The sequence below is a fragment of the Drosophila busckii genome, chromosome 3L (genome assembly GCF_011750605.1).
Source record: "Drosophila busckii strain San Diego stock center, stock number 13000-0081.31 chromosome 3L, ASM1175060v1, whole genome shotgun sequence".
NCBI classification, from domain to species: domain Eukaryota; kingdom Metazoa; phylum Arthropoda; class Insecta; order Diptera; family Drosophilidae; genus Drosophila; species Drosophila busckii.
The window spans coordinates 17,763,463-17,786,693 of record NC_046606.1 but is presented as its reverse complement, the minus strand read 5'-3'; the positions used below and the strand labels follow the sequence as shown (position 1 = coordinate 17,786,693).

The window sequence follows — 23,231 nt, the reverse complement described above, 5'->3', positions numbered from 1 at the left end:
GCTCACTGCTCACTGGACAACCCATTGGTGAAACTTACAAAGTTAAAGACCAGCGTGGAGTTCGAAAGCTTCAACGAAATGGCGTTGGATTAGGTTAGATTAGGCTGGACAGGCTATAACTATAGGAGTAAGTGGGGAGTGTGGTTTTTGATGGGCTGTATGGAGGAAGGGGCTGCCTATGTAACGTCTCCGGGCTCTGTGGGCTAGTGCACCCGCGGAACCATCCGGTGGAGTCCAGAAACTTGAAAGTCGAAGTCTCCTTTGGTGAAGTGCTGGGTATTCGCAGAGGAGATGTTGGATGCTTAAGCTCTAGTCCTACAATAGACAGTACTCGCATTGGTGAATTCACTGCACGCTCTGCTTAGATGAAATCATCAACGAAATCACCACCGAAAACACCAACGAAATCACCAACGATTATCGTTTGATTATCAAAAAACTTCAGGAAGCTTTATCGCTGTCGAATTTAAGGTGTTGACTATTGCATGTCGAGCATCTAGAGATTTCAGCATTGGGGCTAACGCAATCGTGTCCAGCATATAAGCCTCGTCTTTTAGTGCCATAAATCCAAATGCCCATTGGGCCTCATTTTGCAATGAAAGCGATTTCCATGAGCATTGAACATTGAACAGCCAATGCGTCCATTGTTTGGACGCTTGCTGACAATTTTTGCGCGCGCGTGCATTTAGCGCAGACAAGGTAATTATGCTGAGATAAACTACACATACGTGGCCCCCACCCCACCCCAGCAACAGCAACAGCAACAGCAGCAGCAGCAGCAATCAGCCGGCACTTTGTTCTACCGCTGGCATAATCTCATAATATGCGGGGTCTCACTCGAGTTTAGTCTGTCTCCATGTGTGTGTGTGTGTGTGAGTGTGTGTTGGGCGCAGGTTCGTTGATGCGTTAATTTGCATGCAACATGCACTATGATTACCCGCAGCAATTTGTTGCAACAACAACAGCAGCAGCAGCAGCCAAAAGGGGTAAGACAAGCTGGAGTCATGCCCACTGGGCGCACAGCATACGAAGCTGTTGCTGTTGCTGCTGCTGTTGCTGCTGTCGTTGTTTGAATATTTGTGGGCAATGCCAATGAATTTGTTGTTGCTGTTGCTTGTTTGTTTGTTTGTTTGCTGACCAGCCTGCCTGTTGGTTGCTTGGATTGTTTGCACATCTGCAGCAACTGGACGTACCGAGAGACCGAGAGAGGCTTCTACAATTGCTGTGCGCCCAGTTGTATAATTTGCAATTGTTTGTTGTTGTTGCCACCAGAGCAGCAGCAGCAGCAGCAGCAGCAGCGGCAACATGCAGTTATTACTGCTGCTGCTCTTCAGCTTTTTAATTATCAAAATGCGGCTGCCGCTGTCAGCGATTTGTAGTTGTTGCTTTAGCTGTTATTGTTGCTGGCCATTGTTTGTTTGTGTGTTGCTGTTGCTGTTGCTGTCGTTTTATTTTTGCTTAAATTACAATACTTAAAATCAAAAGATTTCCCCTTTCGTTGGCCATGCCATTGTTGTTTATTTACTGATTTCTTTAACATTCGCTTAACATTCTGATATTTGTTCAGCATATTTTTGTTGCAGTTGTTATTAGTTGCTCTGTTTTTAGCTTGAACTGCTGATTCATGCGTTTCCATCCACTCATTGCAATCCCTTTATTTATAGATTTGTAATTTCATTTCCATTTCACTCCAGTGTAAGCTCTCAAGTCTCAATCTGCCTTTGCCTACGCATCTGACATGCATTTAGAAACTTTATTGCAAATTTTGTGTGTTCTGTGTGTTTGGCAACAGCAACACAGTCGCTCTAGCCAGGCGCTGGCAATCTGCAACATGTATCTGTAATTTAGTTTACAATAGACCAACAGCTGAGATAAAAGAGCTCATTGCATTTAGTTCACTTGACAGTTGAATTGAAAATCTTAAAGCTAAATGATTGATTGATTGTTCAGGCAAACTAAACAATGCCAGCGAGAAAATATTAAATCAATAGGAACTATGACGTCAGCGAGTGCATTTGTTGCGAAAAAAAGAGAGTACAGCCTAGAAGGAATTATAGAAGAATATATTAAACTAATTTAAAAAAATACTGAAAAGAACATAATTTGTGCACTCATAAGAAAGTATTTTGCCTCTCATTTAAAAAATTTAAATTAGCTAAAGAAGCTTCAATTGGATATTAATATTGATTGAAACAGTAATATTTGAACAAATTGTTATTGAGTTTAGATAGTTACACACAAAATTTGATAGATAGACTTAAGCTAATAATTCTAGCTTATTGTAAATGATTCAATTTTGAATTTAATTGTCTTATCAACGTAATTTATGCGTAAAAATATTTCACTTAATTTTTTTGCTTGAATATTCCAAAGAGCTCATCTGATTTTTTTAATTTTTCCAATTGCTTGAATCTTTATTGATCATAAACATATCGAAACTTTGTGTTAATATTGCTAGATTAATACAAATCTTGAGTTTCGGTAAAGCTACCAGGGCTGCAATAGATTGAAGCACAAATTGCTCAAAATGCCTGTTTATTCATGCAAGGCCAATAAATTTGACTTCTACAAACAGCTGATCTAAGCTCGCAGAAGAAGCTCAAGCGCTCTCTTCTTTGCGCTTGTATTCACGCGCTCTCCTCTTGCGCTTGCACTTACGCGCTCTCTTCTTTGTGCGTGCATTTGGCACGCGCTCTCTTGGTACGTTCTTATTAAGTTCTTCTCGCTATCAATAATCTTCTATGATTTTATCTATCGCTAAGAATTATGACGCCGAGCCTATAATTCTCTTCATCTTCACTTACATTCGATCGTCGCAACTAACAAGTTGAACTTACCACAGCAGCCGATACGTGGACAGACTGGTTGCACATCCAAACCTATTGGCGAGCAGTCTTGCCGAACCATTACCTCTCCGGCGTCTAAGGAGAATACATCCCACAGATCTTTCTACTCGTTCAATATCTTAATTTTGTACATTTGTAAATAGTTAAGGCTCCTGTACCATATATCACAACCCAATAGATAAACGTCCGGTCATGTTCAGAAGATCCTGAACGATTCCGGCGAAAATTAAAAAAAAAAAAAAAACAAGTTGAACTTGACTCGCTTTAGATCTTCCAAACGGACAGACCCTGCTCTGTAAGCCGGCCGTGCCGCATATATATATGTACATACATATACTCGAAACATATTTGTAACTTGTATTGAACTAAAACTAAACCTGCAGAAGGCAGTAATGAATCTATATATTATAAATAAATCCCTCATCGTTTTCTAATATATCTTCGGGCGTTAAATAGCGATTCGCTCAATAGCTCAACAATGCCATTAACCATTTAGTTAATGCAATATCATAAGCAATATCATGCAACACATTAATATAAAAATGCTGGGGTCATGCATTTTTCTCTTTATCCTCAGATCAGCTGAATCCCACGATTCATTACGTCGCCTGCATTCCAATTTAATCTTGAACAACTTGCCAACTTTCTCTCTAGCCAATAGCAGCGCATTTTGAAAAATCCGTTTTAAAGCTATTTGCCATACGCATTTGCATATAGACTGGGCATAATGTTTGCTGCTGCTGCTGCTGCTGCACCATAAATCTTAATAATTAATACATAGCCAAAACCAAAGGCATGAGCCACAAGCACAGACCACAATCTACACAGCCCACATACGAGTATTGCAGAGAAAATTAAAAAATGTGCCACAGTCTGCCATAGAGCTAAACTTTTTTCAATTAAATTTTTTAATATGCCTAGCTGCAGACAATGTTTTGTATCTGGTGTGTGCATGTGTGTGTGTGTGTGGCGTCTGCCTGGCGCCTAAGACAGCCAAATGTAAGCCAATCAGGCGCAGCTGCAACAGCAGCAACTGTAAATTGTAGCAAGCTGTATTAGTGGCGTCACCAAAAAAGGCGGCATGCCACATCATGCGCGCCTAACAGATTTGGTTTCGGCTACGAGGTCGCATAATCGCAGTTGACATTTTGGCGTTGGCCAAAATTAGTACAAAGTGCATGCGTGCAACACACACTTGCAACACTCCACATGCAGTTGCTTGAACTTAGATACAAAATGCAAATAAATGGCAAGCAGATTGTCGCCGCTATAAATTTAACATGCACCATGCAGACGTGGCGCCAAAATCTGCCAGTGCGTCTCGTGTTGCAACTGTCAGTGGCATGTAAGCGCATGTGGCAAAGACACACACACACGCACACACACTGAAACTCTCGCAAATTGAAAACTTATGCGCGCATTAACAATTTATCAGTTGAATTGTTTGGGATTTTCTCTTCGCCTGCCAGCGGAAAATGCAAAATAAACAGCAACAAAACGAAAATTGCGGCGAACTGTGGCGCAATCGCATTTAAAATAAACAAATAACTGGAATAAATAAATACGATAAAAAGCGAAATGAACATGCTTTAATTTATAAATATCTTCTGCATCAGTGTTAATTATTTTTGCTTTTCAAAATATAAATCCAACTTTTAAAGTCGCTTTGAATCATTTTTGCCTCTATGTTAAGTTTGCACAAGAGCCCAAGCAATTAAATATATTATTTTGTAGTTTTAAGAACATAAGAAAATAAAAGCTACAATGCTCATATTTTGAAATTTTGTTAACTATCTTTTATAAATGTAGCGACATTTGTCTCACAGTCACTATTTAAAGAATATTAGATTAAAATCGGATCACCGCATAACGTTGAAATTATCATCTAAGCCTGCTAAGGCTGCTCGATAATTTTAACTATGTCAAAACACACAAATGTTATTATATTTTATACGAACGTTTATACTTACGTCATAATTTGAATATGAAACAAAATTTAATTCTTTGGTTTTTCGCATTGATTGTATCGATTGAAATTTCATAAAGTCCCATTTATAGAAAGTCTTTTAAACGGAAAATATAGATCATATATATAAAACTCGAGAATTTGGCCTAAGCTATCTCGTAAATTCGTTTTGACAAAATATCATGGGACACCCTGTATAGTCTCGATGTAATATTTAGAGCTTAATATTTAGTAAATTAAAATGTAATATATAATTTGAAACACGAGTTCAACGAACCAAAGAAAAAGATCTGCTGACGGCTGATGATGATCTACGAGTTACAATCTACAGCAACAAATGTGTCATAAGCAAACCCAACAAACCATAAAATGTTGAACAGTTCAAGCATATCGATAGCCTACCCCCTGGTAAAGTTGAATTTTATTCTTGTTTTTTTTTTGCCGCTATTGTTGACATAATTGTTATCGCCTGTTGTAGCCGCTGCACAAATTGTTGCTGTTTGACAAGTAGTCAACAATTTTTGATAATAATTACGACATGCATTGCAACCTGTCGGGGGGAGAGAGCGGATGTTTTTATTTGTGCTAAGGAAAATTATATAGCTAAGCAGCACTATAGACTTGTTTGATAATAAATTATATTAGATTTCTTGAGAAATTTATGGCACAGGTTGAGCAACGACTACTTGCCTGGCTTGGCTTGGTGGACACGTGTTGTAAAATTGATTTTCAATCAGGGCTATAGATTTTCTACGAAAAATAACGCCATGATATATGACAAGCATTTATGAGCTAGATAGTTGGGCAGTTGCTGTTGCATGAACCTTCGGAATTTAGTTGGCAGTGGGGTCAACTGCAGAGCTGCAGCTTTTGTGTAAATTGAAAAACTTGTATAGACCAAGAGTTGAGCATAACATTTAGCAGGAAATGTGTCAAGGTGGGCAAGCCAAGTGGTTGCCTGGCTCTGAGCCAAGTCTGCTAACAGCACACAATGTGAACTTAGGCAAGCGTAGACTGCTGCTGCTTTCGCTGCCACGCCCCTTTTAGACAATTACTGTAAGCAAATTCCCACACGTTTGCCTACTGTGGCTGCTGATATTGCAGTTGCAATTGCAGTGACAGCGACGACAAAAATAGAGACAAGACGTTGCTACGAGCAGCCAAGTGGGCGTGTTGTGACACGCCCAGTTAGCTAGCCTGTAAGGCCCCTGCGGTCATGGTCATATAAAGCCAGAGCCAGGCTCCTTCTCTTCAACTCATGCATGCAATTTGCATTTCTCTCTCGCTCGCTCTCTTTCTCTCAATTTGGCATACGCTGGCAGAAATAGCTTTTTCATTGCATACTTTTGTGCATGGCTGCATGTGTGTGAGTGTCACATTGCACAATTCAATTGAATTGCCAGCCAGGCTGGCTGCCTGCCTTGAGTTCTTAAGCCCATCCCGGCTCAAAGTGCAATGAAGCAGCGCATGGCATGGCAGCCAAAAAAAAAAAAAAAAAAGAGTTTGGAAGGGCACAAGCATTTGGCTGGCAGCTTCACTTACGAGCCCAGTCTCAAAGGCGTCTGCCGAACGGCAGCCAAACTGCTGCTGATGCTGCTGCTGTTACTGTTACTTTTTTGTCAGTCAGCGTTACTGACGCCAGAGCGTTGAGTTGGGCTCACATAACTTGCTGGCCAATTGCCATGTGTGGGTTGTGCGCTCTTTGCCTGATTGGAGTAAAGTTCTGGCGCTGCTCTGAAGTGTGTGAAGTGCTCTGAGGTTTGTTTGATTTATGTGCAGCCATTTACGAAAAAAAAACCCATAAACACGCCGTTGGGCGTCCAGGTCCAGACTTTTCAATTTTCCAGTTGAGAGCCAAGCGCAAGGCCTTAAAATATAAATTGTTGATTAATCGATTGTTTTCAAATCTTCAACAAATAATCGAAAGCGCTTGTTGATTCTTTACATTATTAGCGATACTTTTTATTTAAAAACTGAACTCATATATTTTTGAAAAATCGAAAAAACAATCAATTAAATGTATGTGTGATTATTTGTTAAGCCATTCAATTGTTTATGATTTAATTATTTGCTGATGAATTTGATATGCTATTTAAAATTTATTTACCTTCTATAGCCTCACTACCTATCAGGCCATTATGTCATGCACATTCTGCCAACAATCTTAACTTTTTTATATATGCTATATATATGGCATGTGGACGTGGGTGTGACTCAACTTAATTGTTCATTCTGTGTGGGTTTCTTTCGCATCCACTATGTATGTTAACCAAACTACATTAATATAAAATTGTCTGGCGGTTGCGCTTCGTCTAGTTTTATGGTTATTGTCTGCTTTTTAATAACTTTTAAATTGCGCGTAATTGAGAAAATTTGCTAAGCTCCCTTGGCCATAAACAATCCAAAGACAGCGACTTGGTTTGTCAGCTAGTTAGCTTGGTTTTCAATTAAGCTTGTTTATAGTATTTTGGGTAACTACCACAAGCTTGAGTAGGGCGTGACGCATGTGGCAGCTGCAGCTGTTGCCTGAGAACTTTTGCCTCACTTGCGGCATTAGCTAGTTGCAATCTAAATTTGATAAGATGCATGCGGAAGCTGCAAATGTCAAATTGAAAACGGGCAGAGCGAGGAGTTGTAATAAATTTAGTTAATCTGTAAGAATTCTAACCAAGAATCAATTCAATTATAAATTCCAAAAAAAAAGCATCTATAGTTATTACCTATGTATGCATGTAATAGAGCAACACATGATAGTTGATCCAGTGTGGCATTCCCGTGACTATCGATTGTCGTACCACCCCTAAGAAGATCAACTCTTCATACAAATTCGAAGCCGTCAATTTGATCAATCCAAAAGTTGTAAAGTTGTTCATTTAACCGACACTATATTCCGTACTAATATTCGTTTTAAATACTCGCATTACTTTATATTATAATATCTTATGATTTAACCAAATAAATATTACATTTATATTTCATCTACACCGCGCGTCATCTGGTTAGCGCCCCCTTTCCATTCATTTATTTTTTCGCTATTACTATTGTCGTAATTTTTAGCTTGTTTTGATTATCATCCTGCATGGCTCTCTCTCACATGAACAAAAAGTTTGAAGAACCGTTACATTTTTATTTCATTATGTTTACCGAAAAGCTTGCGCTTATTTTGCGTCATCAGAATAGCGCCTACAAATGTGATTTCAGTTATCTCGTTTGTTTTACAGTCACTAAAATTTTTGTATAACTTAAAACAATAATAAACTGTGTAAAAATCGAAAATATGGAAAGAGCAACAGTTTTAACTGAGAAGGAAAAATCAAGGCGGATCCACACATTATTAATTAATCATTAAGTTTGTTTAAAAAAGAGTATTTAAGTATTAAATCGCATAATTAAATTAAAGTTTAAAAACAATTTATAATGAATTTATGTCAGATGGCAATCCTGATGACCGATTTTTTGTTACGTTTTTCTTGAACATTGACCCCCACACTTTCTTATTTAAGAGTCTGAGCCACACTAACAATTGGATATGCTGTCGTCTTAACCTTAAGTGCATCAATAGGATCTAACACTAATCAGTCGCACTTATAATTAAACTTTGCACTTTACTTTTGAATTTGAATACAAAGCAAACTTTAATATTTCATACATTCTATTTACTTTTCGCAGGTGCGATTTGCGGTGGCAACTGCTGCAACAACGCCACCGAGTTGGAGTTACGCCAGAAGGCATCCGGCAAGTTTGAGCAGCTGCTGCATCATCACACGAGCAGCCTACGTGGCATCCTAGAATCCACCGCCAGTCAATTTCAGGGTGAGTACACTAGCACCTACAAAAATACACACATATATCTACATTATAACCCAGCAGCAATTGAAATGAGTGCAGCACTCGCTATATATAGTATAGATATGGTAGAAGCACCGCAAAATGCCAAATGGCAAATGCTTTTATGCAAATCAGTCAGACAGTCACTGAGTTAGTCAGCGAGCTTCAAAGTATCAAGCAAGCAAAAAATAAAAAAAAAAAAAAAAAAACATATTTTCGTGGCAATAAATAATTTATAATATGCAAATTGGGTGAGTGAGAGTGCAGGGCGTGGGTTGCAAATAAAAATAATATAAAAATTAAGACTTTCGATAGCTTTTGAATTTAACAAAAAATTAAAAGCAAAACGCGAAATTGATTCGCAATTTGCATTTGTATGCAGATCAAAGCCCAACGCTGTTTGGCAATGAAATCCGATATATTATCTACGTACCCGTATATATTTAAATATATATATAGTATAATATTTTGTGCTGGGCTGACTTTCAGCCGTTTTGAAATGCAACAAAGTGACTGCATCTAATTAAAAATACATTAAATATTTGTTGCTTTCGGGCTGTTGGGCTTTTGGGACAGCAGAACTTTGTTTGGGTCACGTTTTGTATTTTGCCATCTTGTTCGCACAATGCCTGCAAATTGTTGTCGTACACGTTATGTTGTAAATCTTTTTCCTTTTTGTTGCTCACAAGGCGTGCCCCAAAAGCCTTTGTAGAGGGTGCTCTGAGTTCAGCTCAGAGCTCAATGCTGTTATTGCCGACTGTCGTCTGCAGTTCTTGGAAGTGGGCGCACACACACACACACACACACACACACACACATACATATATAAATATGTTAAAATTGTGAGGGGCACAGCCAGACGCCTTTGATCGTCATATATAAATGTTGTTGCTTTAGCAAATTGTTGTTCATTTAATCAATACATTTCATTAATTCATTTGACTGATTGCTCATTTAAATGCTATTTTCGTATGCAAGCTGACAAATTGCTTTCAATTGCTTTTGCCGAATACATTTCAATTTACATATTTCTAGCGAACTTTTTGCACATCTTTAACTTTTCTCGCAATTTCAAAACGCGCGCTCTTTATTCAGTTAGCAGCTTACTGAGCCTCAGCATGATGTCAGAACAATGTGGTCGACCAAGCTGGCGTTTGTTAAACTTATTAAAATGCATTGTGCGCAGTCATTAAGCCTAATACTGCGCGCATGCACTTTAAATAATGTATTTTTTATTGCGAATAATGATTTAAAAAGTTGTTGAAACTTGGCATTGATATTACTTGCATGTTTATGCTTTATTCAAATTTGCCTTTGAAGTTCAATCGTAGCGACATTTTAAATTTAATAATAATTTAAAGGCCTGATGAATTGAAGAAAATATTAAATACTTAATTACTAAAGAGTAAATAAAACATTTACGCTTCGTACGCTGATTTTGGCTTTTATCGATACTATCGATAACACAAGTATGAGTTAAGTCTTGATAAGCACTTTTATTATTCATTGACATTTTCCTTTGAAGTACGCTTAATAATATTTGACGGTCTAAATAATTCAATAATAAATACTCAATTACTAAAGAGTAAATAAAACATTTACGCTTCGTACACTGTTTTTGGCTCTTATCGATACTATCGATAACACACTTATATTGCACAATAGATTTATACATTCCGTTTTTCCATCTTAAGCGCTGCAGCTTTAGCTTTAGTTGCATAGATTTTCCGGTTCTTTCATAAGCATTTCCATAAACGTGCGTATGCGTAATAATTTGCCCAGACAAAACGCCATATGTGCAGCTAAGAATAATATAAAATTGCTAAGTGCGCTTGTTTTCATTTTGGTTTTGGGCAACTAGCGGCACTTATGCATAAAATATAATGGCATATGTGTAAAAAATAAATGCACAATGCAACAAACAGAGCGAGAGTGAGAGAGAGAGAGAGAGAGAGGGGGGGGATGTGTGGAGCTTTGGCAACTTACCCTCCTTCCGTTTCCTGGCTTGAGCTGCTGCTGTTGGGTATTGTGGGGTATTGTGTGGATGCTGCTTTGTTCATGCATTATATTTCTTTAAGCAAGTATTTACGTGTTTAAACACGTTTCGCAGCTTACGAGTTATGCCAGCAGCATGAGAAGAAGAAGAAGGACGCCCTTTTTGGCTCGTTGCAGTCCACGTAGAAACCTAGAACTGCAATTTCTACTACAACTGGCGATTGCACTTTTTGAAATGCGCTCGGCTCTCTGCCACACCCACAGCCTCCATGCTGGGCGTGCGCCTGCATAAAAGTTTAGCTTGCCTGACTTACTGGGCTAAGCTGCAACTACAAAAAAAAAAATAAAAACTTCTTGGTCTTTGTATATGCAACAACAAAACGAGTGGAAAATATTGCGGTGCTTGGCTTGCCTCTGCTTTCTTTACAATTTTTTACAACGTACAGTTCCGAAACTAGACAACAATAACAACAACAACAACAATAACAGCAACAACAACAGTGCGTGCACTTTCATAAGTCGCAGCTCTCGCTCGTTGGGCTGCTTGGCTCGTGTTTTCTGTTTTGGCCAAATCTTGTGCCAAAGTTGCAGCAGCAGCAGCAGCAGGCATTGCCTGTTGTTATGCTCCTATGGCTAAAGTGGTTTTTTGGCCGTCATCGCTTGTTAACTGCTTATGTTTGCCTTGTCACAAAGTGAAGCTGTTAACCAGCAGCAGCGTAGACTCGTCGTCGTCGTCGTCGTCGTTATTGTTGTTAGTTGGTTGGTTGTTCTTGGGTGCTTATGCCACTGGCAGCAGCAGCAGCAGCAGCAGCTGTTGTCATTATTTCTTACTACCAAGCCAAGATCCAATGAAAGTTGAGAGTTGTGAAACTACCAAGCTGTGGGAAACTTGAGCTCTAAATAAAGAGTAATGCGTGTGTATTAGCGAAAGAAGAAACTGAACAAGTGGTTGAAGTTAAATCTATTGGAATCTCTTAAGTCTTCAGATTAATCCACAAGCTATAAGTGGAAGGATTTTAAAGCGTCGAGGGTCGCATCATCGAGGGTACAAATTCATAGTTAAGAAATGCAAATACATTCATATTAATGTACGTGTCTAACTGCCGCTCTTAATTGTTTTAAAATCACCACAAAGTTCAATAAAAGTTATTAAGATAAAAGCTTTTGCTTAAACTTATACGCAAGCATTAAACCTATTGAAACAAAACACTTAAGTCATCTTGAAAATTAAATTAGACTAAATTATTTTTTGAGGCTGGCCTTGAGGCTAATATTTAATTGCTAAATTGAATTTCTCATGTGCTTGCCAAGCAAACATGAGAAATAAATAAATTTCGTTGATCACCAATTAAATAATGCTAAACAAAAACCGGCTGTTAAATTTTAACGTATTTGAATAAACGAAATAGATTGAAAAACAAACAAGCTAATGGCTTGCGCTATTATAAATATTAGAAGAAAAAAGATTTATAAATTTAAAAATTCTACAGCGCAAAAGGTTTCATTAATTGGCAAAGCCCAAAGGCAGCAACGGAGCCAACATGTCTGTGCTACCCAAAGAGCGAGACAGACAGACAGAGAGAGGGAGAGCGAGGTGCGAATAATATTTATAGACATGTTAATTAGTCGCCGGCATTAAACTGCTTTAAGCGCGAGCTTTTCATTAGCGCGCTGGCCATAGCCTAAAGGCAATAAGTGAATAGTTCTCGAAAACAGCAGGGAAAGGAAAAAGTTGTAAAGAAAGCAATGAGGGCACAAATTTGCTCTAATTGACATATGAAGCAGCAGAGTAACGCGTGTCAAGAGTTTTTCCAAGCAAACATATGCAGCCAAGTGCACTCAGCAATATGCACATACCTAAATGAGAAGGGGTTGGAAAGGGGGCTATCGGGTGTGCCACAGGATTCTCCAGAGAGTTTGGCTCAAGCTGATTTTGAAGTCTCTCTTATAGAGATTTCATAGTTCGAGTAAACACACAACCCGAGAACAAAGTGCTATTCATAAAAAATATCTTAATGCTGTTGATCCTGCACCTTCGTTTATACATTTAAAAGTGAAAGATATTAGCTCACATTTAATAGCAAAGTAAAGAGTTCGAATCAATTCAAATTTAAGTAAAGCAATTTACACAGAATCAACACCGAATGGAAGAGATTTATTTAATTGAAAATATTATTTAGAAATTTTAAAATATTGAAATGTATTTATATAGATATATTAGAAATTTAATGCATGAATAGCTAGAAATTAGTGTGTGTGTTAGAGACTTAAAACTAAAATCGAGCACAGCTCTGTGTCATCTAAAATCAGCTCGTATATGATTTGGGATGATTTGAGAGTGTTTTGAATTCTGTGTCCGCACTGATAAATTTAATCAGCTTAGGCTCAGTGCATCTTTTTAATTATACTTGCAATATAATAATTGTAGTAACTGTTATGCTACAAGTCAAGTCGCCTAAGTTTGTTGCCCAATTGCTCATCCAATTACTTTGACATTGTGCTCAATAACCACCAAGAACACTGAGATAGAAACCTAAATGCTGGGGACTGGCGACTGAGGACTAGGCCAGTGCACATTGGCGCAGGTTACATTGAAATAAGGAGAATGGGAAAGGATATAGCATTAAAGCAAATCTATTCTTGTTTGAAAAAAATTGAATTTAAATGCCAGACTGTGCCGTGCCACTGTGCAGCGCAGCCCAACAGCTGTTGGAGTGGCCGTCGGTCGGACTCAAGAGTCGTTTGCTTACAACTCGAGGGGCGACTACACAACTTGGCGCACCTACCTGCCACACACATACACACACACACACACACACACAGACAAGTTTTCTATGTCAGCGCTCAAGGTGTGCGAATAGGCGGAGGCACAGTGGTCCACTCGAGTCTCTGGTAATATAGTGCAATCGAAAGCTTACAAATTTGTATGCATACCACGGTGCAACTAGAACAGAGCAGCTTGCTTAGGCAGTGGCTTTTAACAAAGCTGCAGAGCACTCACACACACACACACACAAACACACACAGAGTTCATACATAAACAAAATACATGCATAAAAATGCAAATAAAAGAAGAATGCTGCTGATACTAAAATTGTAATATCCGCGCGCAGAAAATAAAAAAACTAAAAAAATAAAAAAAAACTAAAGCAAAAATATGTATAAAATACACACACACATACACACACACATAGAAACATACACAAGGCTCGGCGTGGGAAACAAAAACAGTGAAAACGCTGCTCATCTTCCGCGACTGCGGCTTTCGGGGCTTGGGGCTTGGGTTGGGCCTGGAGGCGATAAACCGGTCGCAATGCCTATCTGTGTTCTCCACTGGCTTCTCATTGCCATGCGATTCAAAGCGCGCTCCTTGGCTGCCTCGCTGCCTGTGCCTGGGCCTTCTAATGAAGCAATGAAGCCTAGCACTTGATATTTGGTCTAAGAATACATTTGCCAGAACTTTGCTAAAAGCCGCATGAATGGATTTTTTAGTGAGTCGACTTCACTAGTTCGACTTGCTTTTGGGCTTGGCTTGGCTTGGCCACAGAGCTTGTCTAAATTCAATTTCATTGTCCGTTTGTATCATTAGTGTCAACTATGTGTGTGTGCGTGTGTGTGTGTGTGGCTCTTTCTCTTTGTCTGTTATTCTTCGTGTGCCTTTTTAGCTAATGAAATTTTCATGTTTTCATTAGATTTAGTTGCCAGCCAAGTTAAGCATAACTGACTATCAGAGTTAACTAATAATTGCAGCAAGAGACTGGAGGGGGGCGCAGAGCGGCCTCAGGTGTTGTGCCTATTCGCAAGCCCACAACAACACACAGACGTCGACGAATTTCAATGGCTTTAGCTTTAGTTAGCCTGCGGCTGGTGGCTGCAAATAGTAAAATGTAGTAGTATGTGGGTTGTGTTGAATACTTCAACTTAATTGCGCATGCGAGAGCTTATATACTTCCATTAAAGCCGACAAAAGCAGCTTGTAATAACGTTAAGTATACGCAGCTTGTGCCAGTGTCAAATTGTCGTCGTCAGCATTGCTTGCCTAACTAAATTTGCATAACATTTCCACTCGAGCCAGCCAGAAATAAGCACAAAAGTTGGATAACTACCAAAAATATGAGCGCATGATTTGCAGCTACATTTTCGAGTCTATAAATTGCAATCTATTTTCTTAGCAACTAAACAAAATAAATTTAAGAGTTTGTCTTTGGGCGCATTCAGTTGGTTTGCATAAAATTTAAATTAATTAAAGGTTCATAAATTTTTCAATCATGAAATTTGTCTTTGCTTGAAATTCATTTCATTTTAAATGGTTGATATCATTCAATCCACAGTACGAGTTTAATTTTTGGCTATTTACAAAATTCATAAATTTGTTTTAAATATTATTAATATAATGATAGATTTATTGAAAACTAAACAGTCTCTAGTAGGGCACTCCGGTGAACATCTTGTAACTTCAACAGGTACCAGTAAGCAGCTTTCCTTATTCCATCCATTCACATTGGTGAAATTTACCAACAGTCGCCTGTTCTGTTTCTCAGTTTTGTTGAACTTGGTAACCAACAAAATCATCAATTGATACCAGTACTTTTTATTTTTGATTTTAGAGCTCACTAATAACATTCAACAATCAATGTTACCTTTTTTACTTCAAATGGTTGTCAATCAAGCTGGAACCAATCAACACACAGCAAACTCTTTAGCATCACTTTGTGCAGAAATAAATGAAAAACAAATTTCAACGTCAAGCTAATCACAGTGATTGAGCTTGCACATACAATAATCTCTCAAAGTGTCAAACATAAATTCTGTCTGGCACATTTGCGTGCTGAGCCCGGTTGTCATTATCGTGGCTAATACGCTGATTACGAATACCAAGACCGCTTGCCAATTTAGAGATTTGCATAAAGCAAACATCGGCAACAAAGATACGCGAGCGTGTCAAATTCTAAATTGCAATCTGTTGTTTTCGGCAGACTCGATTTTCAAATGAAAGTGTCAATCTTTTTGTTAATTGGCAAATGCCAAACTTAAAAAAAGCAAAAAGTAAAAAAAGCAAAAAAGCAGGCAAAGTGTTTTTCATACTGTAGGTTCTGCTCGCTGTTGTTGTTGTTCGCTTGTGTGTATTTCCGTTCTCAGCCTTGGTTTCAGTTTTTGGGGCTTGGCCTGTTACTGTGGACACGACACACGATTCAACTCTGACTGTCTGACTGTCTGTCTGTCTGTCTGTCTGTCTGGCAGCTTTATCGGCTAATGGCCTTTGATGCGTCAGAGCTTACCCCTTTTTAATTAGCAGTGACTGCGATTTGTTGCCTTTGCACTGCACATAAATAAACATTTCAGATATATGTATGTACATATAAATATATATGCGCAGGATATATTAAAAACACCAGCAATGAGAATAGCATTGAATTGTTTAATTTACTATCAAATAGTGCCAGATATTGGGTTAGAGGCACATCCTACTGCAAAACAATTCACTCGAAGCCAATTGCGGCAGCCAACTATGACGGATGTATTTAATTATTCACACGCCAGATCATAATGCGTTGAATTTCACACATAATTGTCATTGAAAGTGTAGCGCAAAATTTAATGATGGGAAATGATGATGAAATTGCATTGTTTGTAGGGCTTGGAGTTCAAACTCTAAGCATAGGCCAAATGTTGTACAAAATGTTCGATAGTATGTCACAAACATTTCCCAAAACAATATATACAATATATGATTCCGCTTGATTTTTTCTTTATTGTCATTGCGCTGTGTGATTTTTAGAATAATTTGAATCAACCAATCAGCTTGCTGTTATTTATTAAATCACTTGGAATTCTGTGGCTGCACCGCGGAAATGTTTTCAACTGAATTATATTTCACTAGTGATTCCTGTGGCAACCCGGATAGATAATTAAATTGTTTGAAATCAAAATTATTTATGTAGAAATAATTTATAAAAAGAATTGGTAACGTAAAATGAGGGTGGATACAAAATGTAATTTTCAATAATACGCTCAATAGTGAGAATAGGACTACATACCAAATTAGGTGTCCCTATCAGGTATCTGGGGTTTTGTTACCCTTACGGACAGACAGAAAACCAGGGACTCAGTTTGTCTTGCTAATCTGTTACTCCTGCGTCTCCTGTTTCCACAACATCATGATACCCGATATATTTATAAAAGTGTATACGTCTATGCAACTAAGAATATTGTGATAAAAAAAAACCTATAACTTGGATATACTTATCAGCGAATCATATTTTATATTCATTTGTGTTTTGTCCCTGTAATAAGCGAAAAGTAACTCACAATCACTTAACGTCTTTCCACTAAATATTTAATCAACAATAAAGCCAAGTCCACGCATATAAATTGAATTTATTAGCTAAAAGCACTGAGCACACAGCAAATATGAAAAGGATAAAGTTTATTGGCAGCCAGCACGCCCTGCAATCAAATGGCAACAAATCCCAGCAAGGCCATTAAAATTGTCCGAGCCGGAACTTGTCTGATTAAAATATGCCCAACAACAACATCAGGATAAGAATAATAATATTAATACTCTTATGCAACTTTTTGCCTTTGCAGGTCACGTGCTGGAGCTGGCAGAGCAATCGGAGAACAAAACGCTGAACGTATTTATCAAGGTATATAGTCGAATGGTCCCATTGTCCCGCAAGCTGATACATCAGCTCTACACAGAAATTATTAGGTGAGTACGAGAGGAAGGGAGAGGGAGAGGAACTATAAACTAACTTTTCTATTGTCCCAACTCAGTCATTTGAAGTACACATCGAACTACAGCAACAATAAGGGTCAAGGTATTCTCAGCAGCCAAAGCAGCCTGGAGGAGGCTTTGCATAGGTTCTTTGAGCAACTTTTCCCAGTTGCCTACCATCAGGCTGTGCATCCCAGCAAGGAGAGCTATGGCGAGCTGCATGAGGACTATATCAATTGCCTGAAGCACAACTATGATGAGCTGCAGCCTTTTGGCCAGACACCCAAGGAAATTCAGGCCAATTTGCTGCACAGTGTGCACATGTCAAAAATATTTATGAATGCGCTGCTCCAAACCGCTGAGGTCCTAAGCGAGGTGGATGCGCTCTATGGCCAGCAGCTGACGGACTCCTGCAAGCTGCATTTGCTCAAAATGCATTACTGTCCCGACTGCAATGGCCATCAGCAGCGTGGCCGGCCCAAGGTTTGCTACAGCTACTGCATGAATGTAATGCGGTAAGTTCCAAATTGCCACGCCACAAAGTATCTTTGATATAAATATATCTATTTGAATTTGTCTTTCTCACTTGCAGCGGCTGCTCAGCGCAATATGCTGGCATGGATAGCCATTGGAGCAATGTGGTTGAGGGCTTGGACAGTCTGGTGTCCACGCATATTCGCTCGGATAGCGGTATTATGAATACCATAAAGCAGCTGGACGCCAAACTCTCAGAGGCCATAATGCGGGCTATGGAGAATGGTCCGGAGCTAGAGAAAAAGGTGTGCTGAGTATGAAAAAGAAAATCTAATTGAAATTATGATAAAGCACAGCTTTAATGTCCGATTCCGACTCAAAGTAAAATTAAAGTAATTTGAATATAGAGACGCTCCTATAGCCTGAGCAGATCGAGATTCCGTCGGAGTTTCGTACACTGTCCATAGTCAACGTGTGGAGAAAATTAGCTTGCGTCCAATTTTAGAAACACAAATTCTACTCCGTGCAGAGCTCACTCTAATTTTAAAATTGTCTGTCCGATATTATTTATGCACCAAGGGATTTCCGCTTTTGATCAATACGTGGTTGGTATGGTATGGGTCGGTATATTTAAAATCTTCGTAACGCAACGAGTAATTTTGCAATGAATTTTACGAGGGCAGACATTAATTATTGATAAATGTATGCAGCATGGCAGGAAGGTTAGGGGGAGAACTTAAAACGGTCAATTAACTGACACACAGGCAAATGCAAATTGCAAGTGCAACATGCGTCAAGAGGTCGGAAAGACAGACACCACATTGTATTAAAGCCTTACTAACTGAACCTAACTTCCAAACTATCTATACTCGCAGGTGAAGAAGACTTGTGGCACACCCAATCTGTTGCCATCCACAAGCAGCGAGGAGGCGCATCCGTTGCAGCAGCACAACAGCGTTAAATGGAGCACGCCCCTGGATCCAGGCAGTGTACAATTTCTGTCAACGATTGAAAAGTCCAAGGATTTCTATTCGAACATTGTGCTGAAGTAAGTGTAGAGAGACAGCAAAGGATGCATGTACATATATATATATATATATATATGTGTATGTATGTATTCGAGAATGTACAGAGTGGTAGTTAACAATGACCGACATTTGACCTGAAAACCTGAGAACGTTGAATAAACTGCTAGCGCTATTTGTTCTTCACAATCTTGTAGTTGAAGTCACGCAATATGCCAATCGCATCCTTTAGCAGGCAGACATAGAGCGGCGTAAAGATGGCTATGAAGAAGATCACATTGGCCCACACGCTGTTCCTAATGGGTATGCGACAGGCAGTCTAGGGATAGGGATAGGGATAGAAACAAATACAGACTTGGTGGCAACTTGGGCCTCAACAACTTACCCCACGTGCCACTGGCGGACGCGATAGGCAAAAGTTACGCGCTGTATTGTGCACAAATAGAACAAGTTCCTGAAACATTTTTATGTATGCGTTTTGTTAAATATATAAAGAATTTATTGCTGAGCGAGATTGTCTAGCTGTCTGTCGAGTTGTAATGCCAAAGTGTATGAGCTAAAATTGAAAACTATATTTCGAAACAAACTCTAAAGCCATTTGACGTTTATATGAATAGCTTCTGCGATGAGGACTACACGCAGCGCGATGATCACCTCTGCTGGACAGGCGATCGCATCGGCGACTACACACAACTGCTAATGACACCAAAGACGGACACACAGCGCTATAATCCCGAGGTGCCATGGGAGAACAAGCTGCAGTCGAGCAAGATTAGTGAGCTTATTGACAAGCTCAACAAAATACGCAAGAGCATTGCAGTGGCGGTAAGTAGCATTAGGAGAGCCTAATCACCACTAAGTGTGTTAAATATAAATTTAATTCCAGGCACCCGCTGCCAGTACACAGCTCCATGATATACAGAGTGATATGGGCCATGAGGGCTCTGCTGCTGGCGCTAGCGATCACAACATAGGCGACGATGATGAGGAATATGGCGGCATGCATGGCTCTGGCGATGGTTCCGGAGATGGTAACTTGCTGGTCTTTAACTTACTTAAGTGTATATTAATATCAATATTTCATTGCCTGCAGGTGCTACGCCCGACTTTGATCCAGCGGGAACAACGCCTAGTCTGGGCAACGAGATTGAACCACGTGATAACCCTAAGGGCGCTGCCTGCTCGCTTAGCTATACGGTAGCCTCACTGCTGCTCTCACTAGTCACACTTTATAGTTGTAGTAGTTAAAGCACCCAAAACCAGAGAAAGCTGCAAAGGTTAAGGGGAACTTCCGAGAAACTGGAAATCAGTGCATAAAGGGCGCGCGCACAAAGTAAATTTTAATGACTTATGATTTGTATATTAAATTGAGTTGTTACCATTAATTTTGTTAGATATTAGGTCGCATATACAGTTGCAAGTAACTAATTAACTAAACAAGCGCGTTTAACAACAACAATTCAAGCCACGCCACAACACTCTCTGTCTCAGCCACCAAAAGTTGGGCTGCTCAATTTTATTGACGACAGCCAGAACCAACACACAAACAGCTAACTAGACTTTTGTGCCATATGTGTTGGTAAAAAAAAATATATTAAAAAATATTTAAAAATATACTAGGGCTCTACAATTGTTCGCCTTAACGCTTGCAATTTTTCCAACGAAAAGTTTAAGCAAAATATATTAATAGTCTAAAGCTCAATGTTACAGTAAAAACACTTGTTCCTTTTTGGTGTAAAAAATTACAAATTACATATATAGAGTTGCGTAGTAAAAGCAATCGGAACATACACAAACATACGTACATACAAAAGCAGAATTTAAATGTTTAAACTAAAACTAAAACTACAAATAATTGTTGTCAGCGCGAATTTAGTTGAGTAAAACGCACTTTTTTGGGCATTATATATGAATGAAAAACTAGAAGACTTACAGCTTTATATACACACACACAACATGAAATCTATATATAATATATATGTATAGCATTAACAATTAATGCAAGTAATGGCATTAAATGCATTCGAGAGCAATTTGTTAACTTAAGTTTGAACTATAAACTAAAAAAAAAAATTAAGAAACTGTTTCTTGAATATACAGACACACATACATGCTCCAAAAACAAAGCAAAACTTTAAAGGAATGCGTAAAAATTCTATTAGTTAACTAAGCAACTAAAATACTTATGTATTAGCGCAGTTAAGTGTAATAATTTAGCGTGTAATTTGTAAAAAGAGCAGGTTTATTGAGAACAACAAGAAAAAGCAAATTAAAAATTTAGTTAGTAGACAAATTAAAACACACAACAATCTGATATACATATATACATTTGGGTGAGTAGACTTGATAGTTGACGAAATCGCATAGCAAACAGGTAATCTACGAAAAATTCTTCCAATATTTAACCATGGCTTTAAAAGTAGCCTTGGACCCGCGCAGTTCACAATTTGTTAGTGGTGTCTTTGGGTTTTATTACCATATTTTTGTTGTAGTTAATACGATTCTGATACTCGGTATAGAGTTGCAGCAATACATTTTATAATTTAAAATTGTTATTTAAGAAAAAAAAAACATTATTTGCTGAAAACCATGTTTTTTTTTTTACCTAGAATTTTCTGTAGATTACCATTTTGCTATAACATTATGTCAAATTTTGTATCCAATCGACTTACCCTAATATTCATGCATATGTATATGTTCATATGTATAACTTGTTTAAAACTAACAAAACTATATTGAACAACTGCATATGTGTATGTGTAAAACTACGTTTAATTATTATTTTTATTATTATTTAACTATTGCATGTGATTAATAATATTTAAGTTTAAACTTAAACCAACATATTATATACTGTAACTTATGTATACCGCAACGCAAGAAAAACATCGTCGAATGCGTGCAAAATCATCGAAGATAACCACTGCAAAAAGTGCACAAAAATATTATATACATACGATATATATATACATAAATTTATCTTTTTAGTGTCATAAGCAAACAATAAATAATATAACAAACAAACACACACACAACGCAAGTCCAAATATTTATTAAAAACTTGAAAAAATGCTATTAACAATTGAGCGATTGCAATTTATATAAAATAATTTTTTGTAAAATTAATTTAAAATGCAAATAAAACGTAAATATTTCCAATTTAAAAAGCGCGCGTTAATTCCATGCAGGCTCAAACATCGCACACCAGTCCAACATTAAATATACAGACATCTCGCTCGCACCCATCAATATTCTTTTTTGTTGTGGATGATACGTTCTAATTGCGTGGTGGAAAACTTTCAATGGAACTAGCGCCACTATCGATGGCTCCCCACTATCGAAACCCATCGAAAGTGCAGTTCTAACGGATTAACCGGGGGAATTTGCCAAATCTAAATATGTTAAACTCATACTTTTCATAAATTGTTTGCCTTATTTATTGAGAGGAAAATACAGTTTTCACGGATTTCTATAATTGTACGTTAATTTTGAAATAAAAGTCGCGAGGCAATTTAAGCGTCGCAAGATTAGTAGAAATAGCTGAAAGCATACATATTTATTTTTAATTTAAGTATTTTCAATGTTCAATTCAAGGTTTTATGAATACACAGCAAACATATTTCTAGAGCTTTCTTTTGCATTGCAAGTATGCGACCAGCTGTCTTATCCAACGAATTAGGCAATCAGACGTCTGCTTTCTATTTACAGATTCTAATATCAGGTGCTCCGTATTTAAATTTTGATTAAGCAACATCCTTGGGCCCTATGTATTAATATGTGGCTGCTTTTGGTTTTTGTTTGTACTTTCTAACGACAGTGCACTGGTTAGTTCTGGTTTTTACGACGTGTTTACCGAAACTGAAAGAGCAAGTACAAGGAGTGATGTTGGATGCTCTGGTTCTGTTCATCGAAATTTTATTAAACTAACTAAGATGCTTCACAAAAGGCTACTTTTTGAATTTTAGCTCTCAACCGGTTATGGGGTCTGCTGTATAGTAATTTTGAGTTTTTCCTGCATCGTTTTCCAAATCTGAGCATGCCAAACACAATATATATTTATTTGCTTATTATGATAATAAATTCTATAATACTGTAAATGTAAAACAAAATTTTAATTGTCTTCTTCTGTCTCATATGACGCATATGTAAATATATTTACAGATTTATTTCAAATCATTGTTTTTAAGTTTCACCTGTAAATTTTGTTGCTTATCATATTAAGCCAATCTATGTTGATACCATTTAACAGCTTTTGTTATTGCAATATTGCTTATCTTTAGGCACAGTAGCTCAATAAATGCGGACACGCTTCGTACTTAAATTTGATATTGTAGGTGTTTTTATTGCTTCCACATTCGCCTTCTGTATAGGTATATGTA

The 23,231-nt window shown here is 38.0% G+C and overlaps 2 protein-coding genes across 2 annotated transcripts in view; one reads left to right on the top strand and one right to left on the bottom strand.

Annotated features, from left to right (window-relative positions):
* The window catches only part of LOC108599777 (division abnormally delayed protein), a 59,492-nt gene extending 38,069 nt beyond the window's left edge, over positions 1-21,423 (top strand). Inside the window, exons 2-9 of the mRNA XM_017986831.2 lie at positions 8,482-8,625; positions 17,224-17,347; positions 17,413-17,868; positions 17,946-18,132; positions 18,703-18,875; positions 19,470-19,677; positions 19,739-19,883; positions 19,946-21,423. Of these exons, the coding sequence (XP_017842320.1) occupies positions 8,482-8,625; positions 17,224-17,347; positions 17,413-17,868; positions 17,946-18,132; positions 18,703-18,875; positions 19,470-19,677; positions 19,739-19,883; positions 19,946-20,100 (1,592 nt within the window). The 3' untranslated portion in view covers positions 20,101-21,423. The remainder of the gene's footprint in view (positions 1-8,481; positions 8,626-17,223; positions 17,348-17,412; positions 17,869-17,945; positions 18,133-18,702; positions 18,876-19,469; positions 19,678-19,738; positions 19,884-19,945) is intronic.
* LOC108599779 lies at positions 18,916-19,403 on the bottom strand. The gene is made up of 2 exons (XM_017986834.1): positions 19,238-19,403; positions 18,916-19,171 (listed from the first exon to the last, which is right to left on the bottom strand). Exons 1-2 carry the CDS (start codon positions 19,313-19,315, stop codon positions 19,025-19,027), a joined length of 225 nt encoding a protein of 74 aa, XP_017842323.1. The 5' UTR covers positions 19,316-19,403; the 3' UTR covers positions 18,916-19,024.
* Positions 21,424-23,231: the final 1,808 nt, after the last annotated feature.

Coding starts and splice junctions, on each gene's coding strand:
- LOC108599779 (XM_017986834.1), bottom strand. CDS start 19,315: ATGTTTCAGGAACTTGTTCTATTTGTGCACAATACAGCGCGTAACTTT. Junction 19,172..19,237: donor GTCCGCCAGTGGCACGTGGG/GTAAGTTGTTGA, acceptor CCCTATCCCTAG/ACTGCCTGTCGCATACCCAT.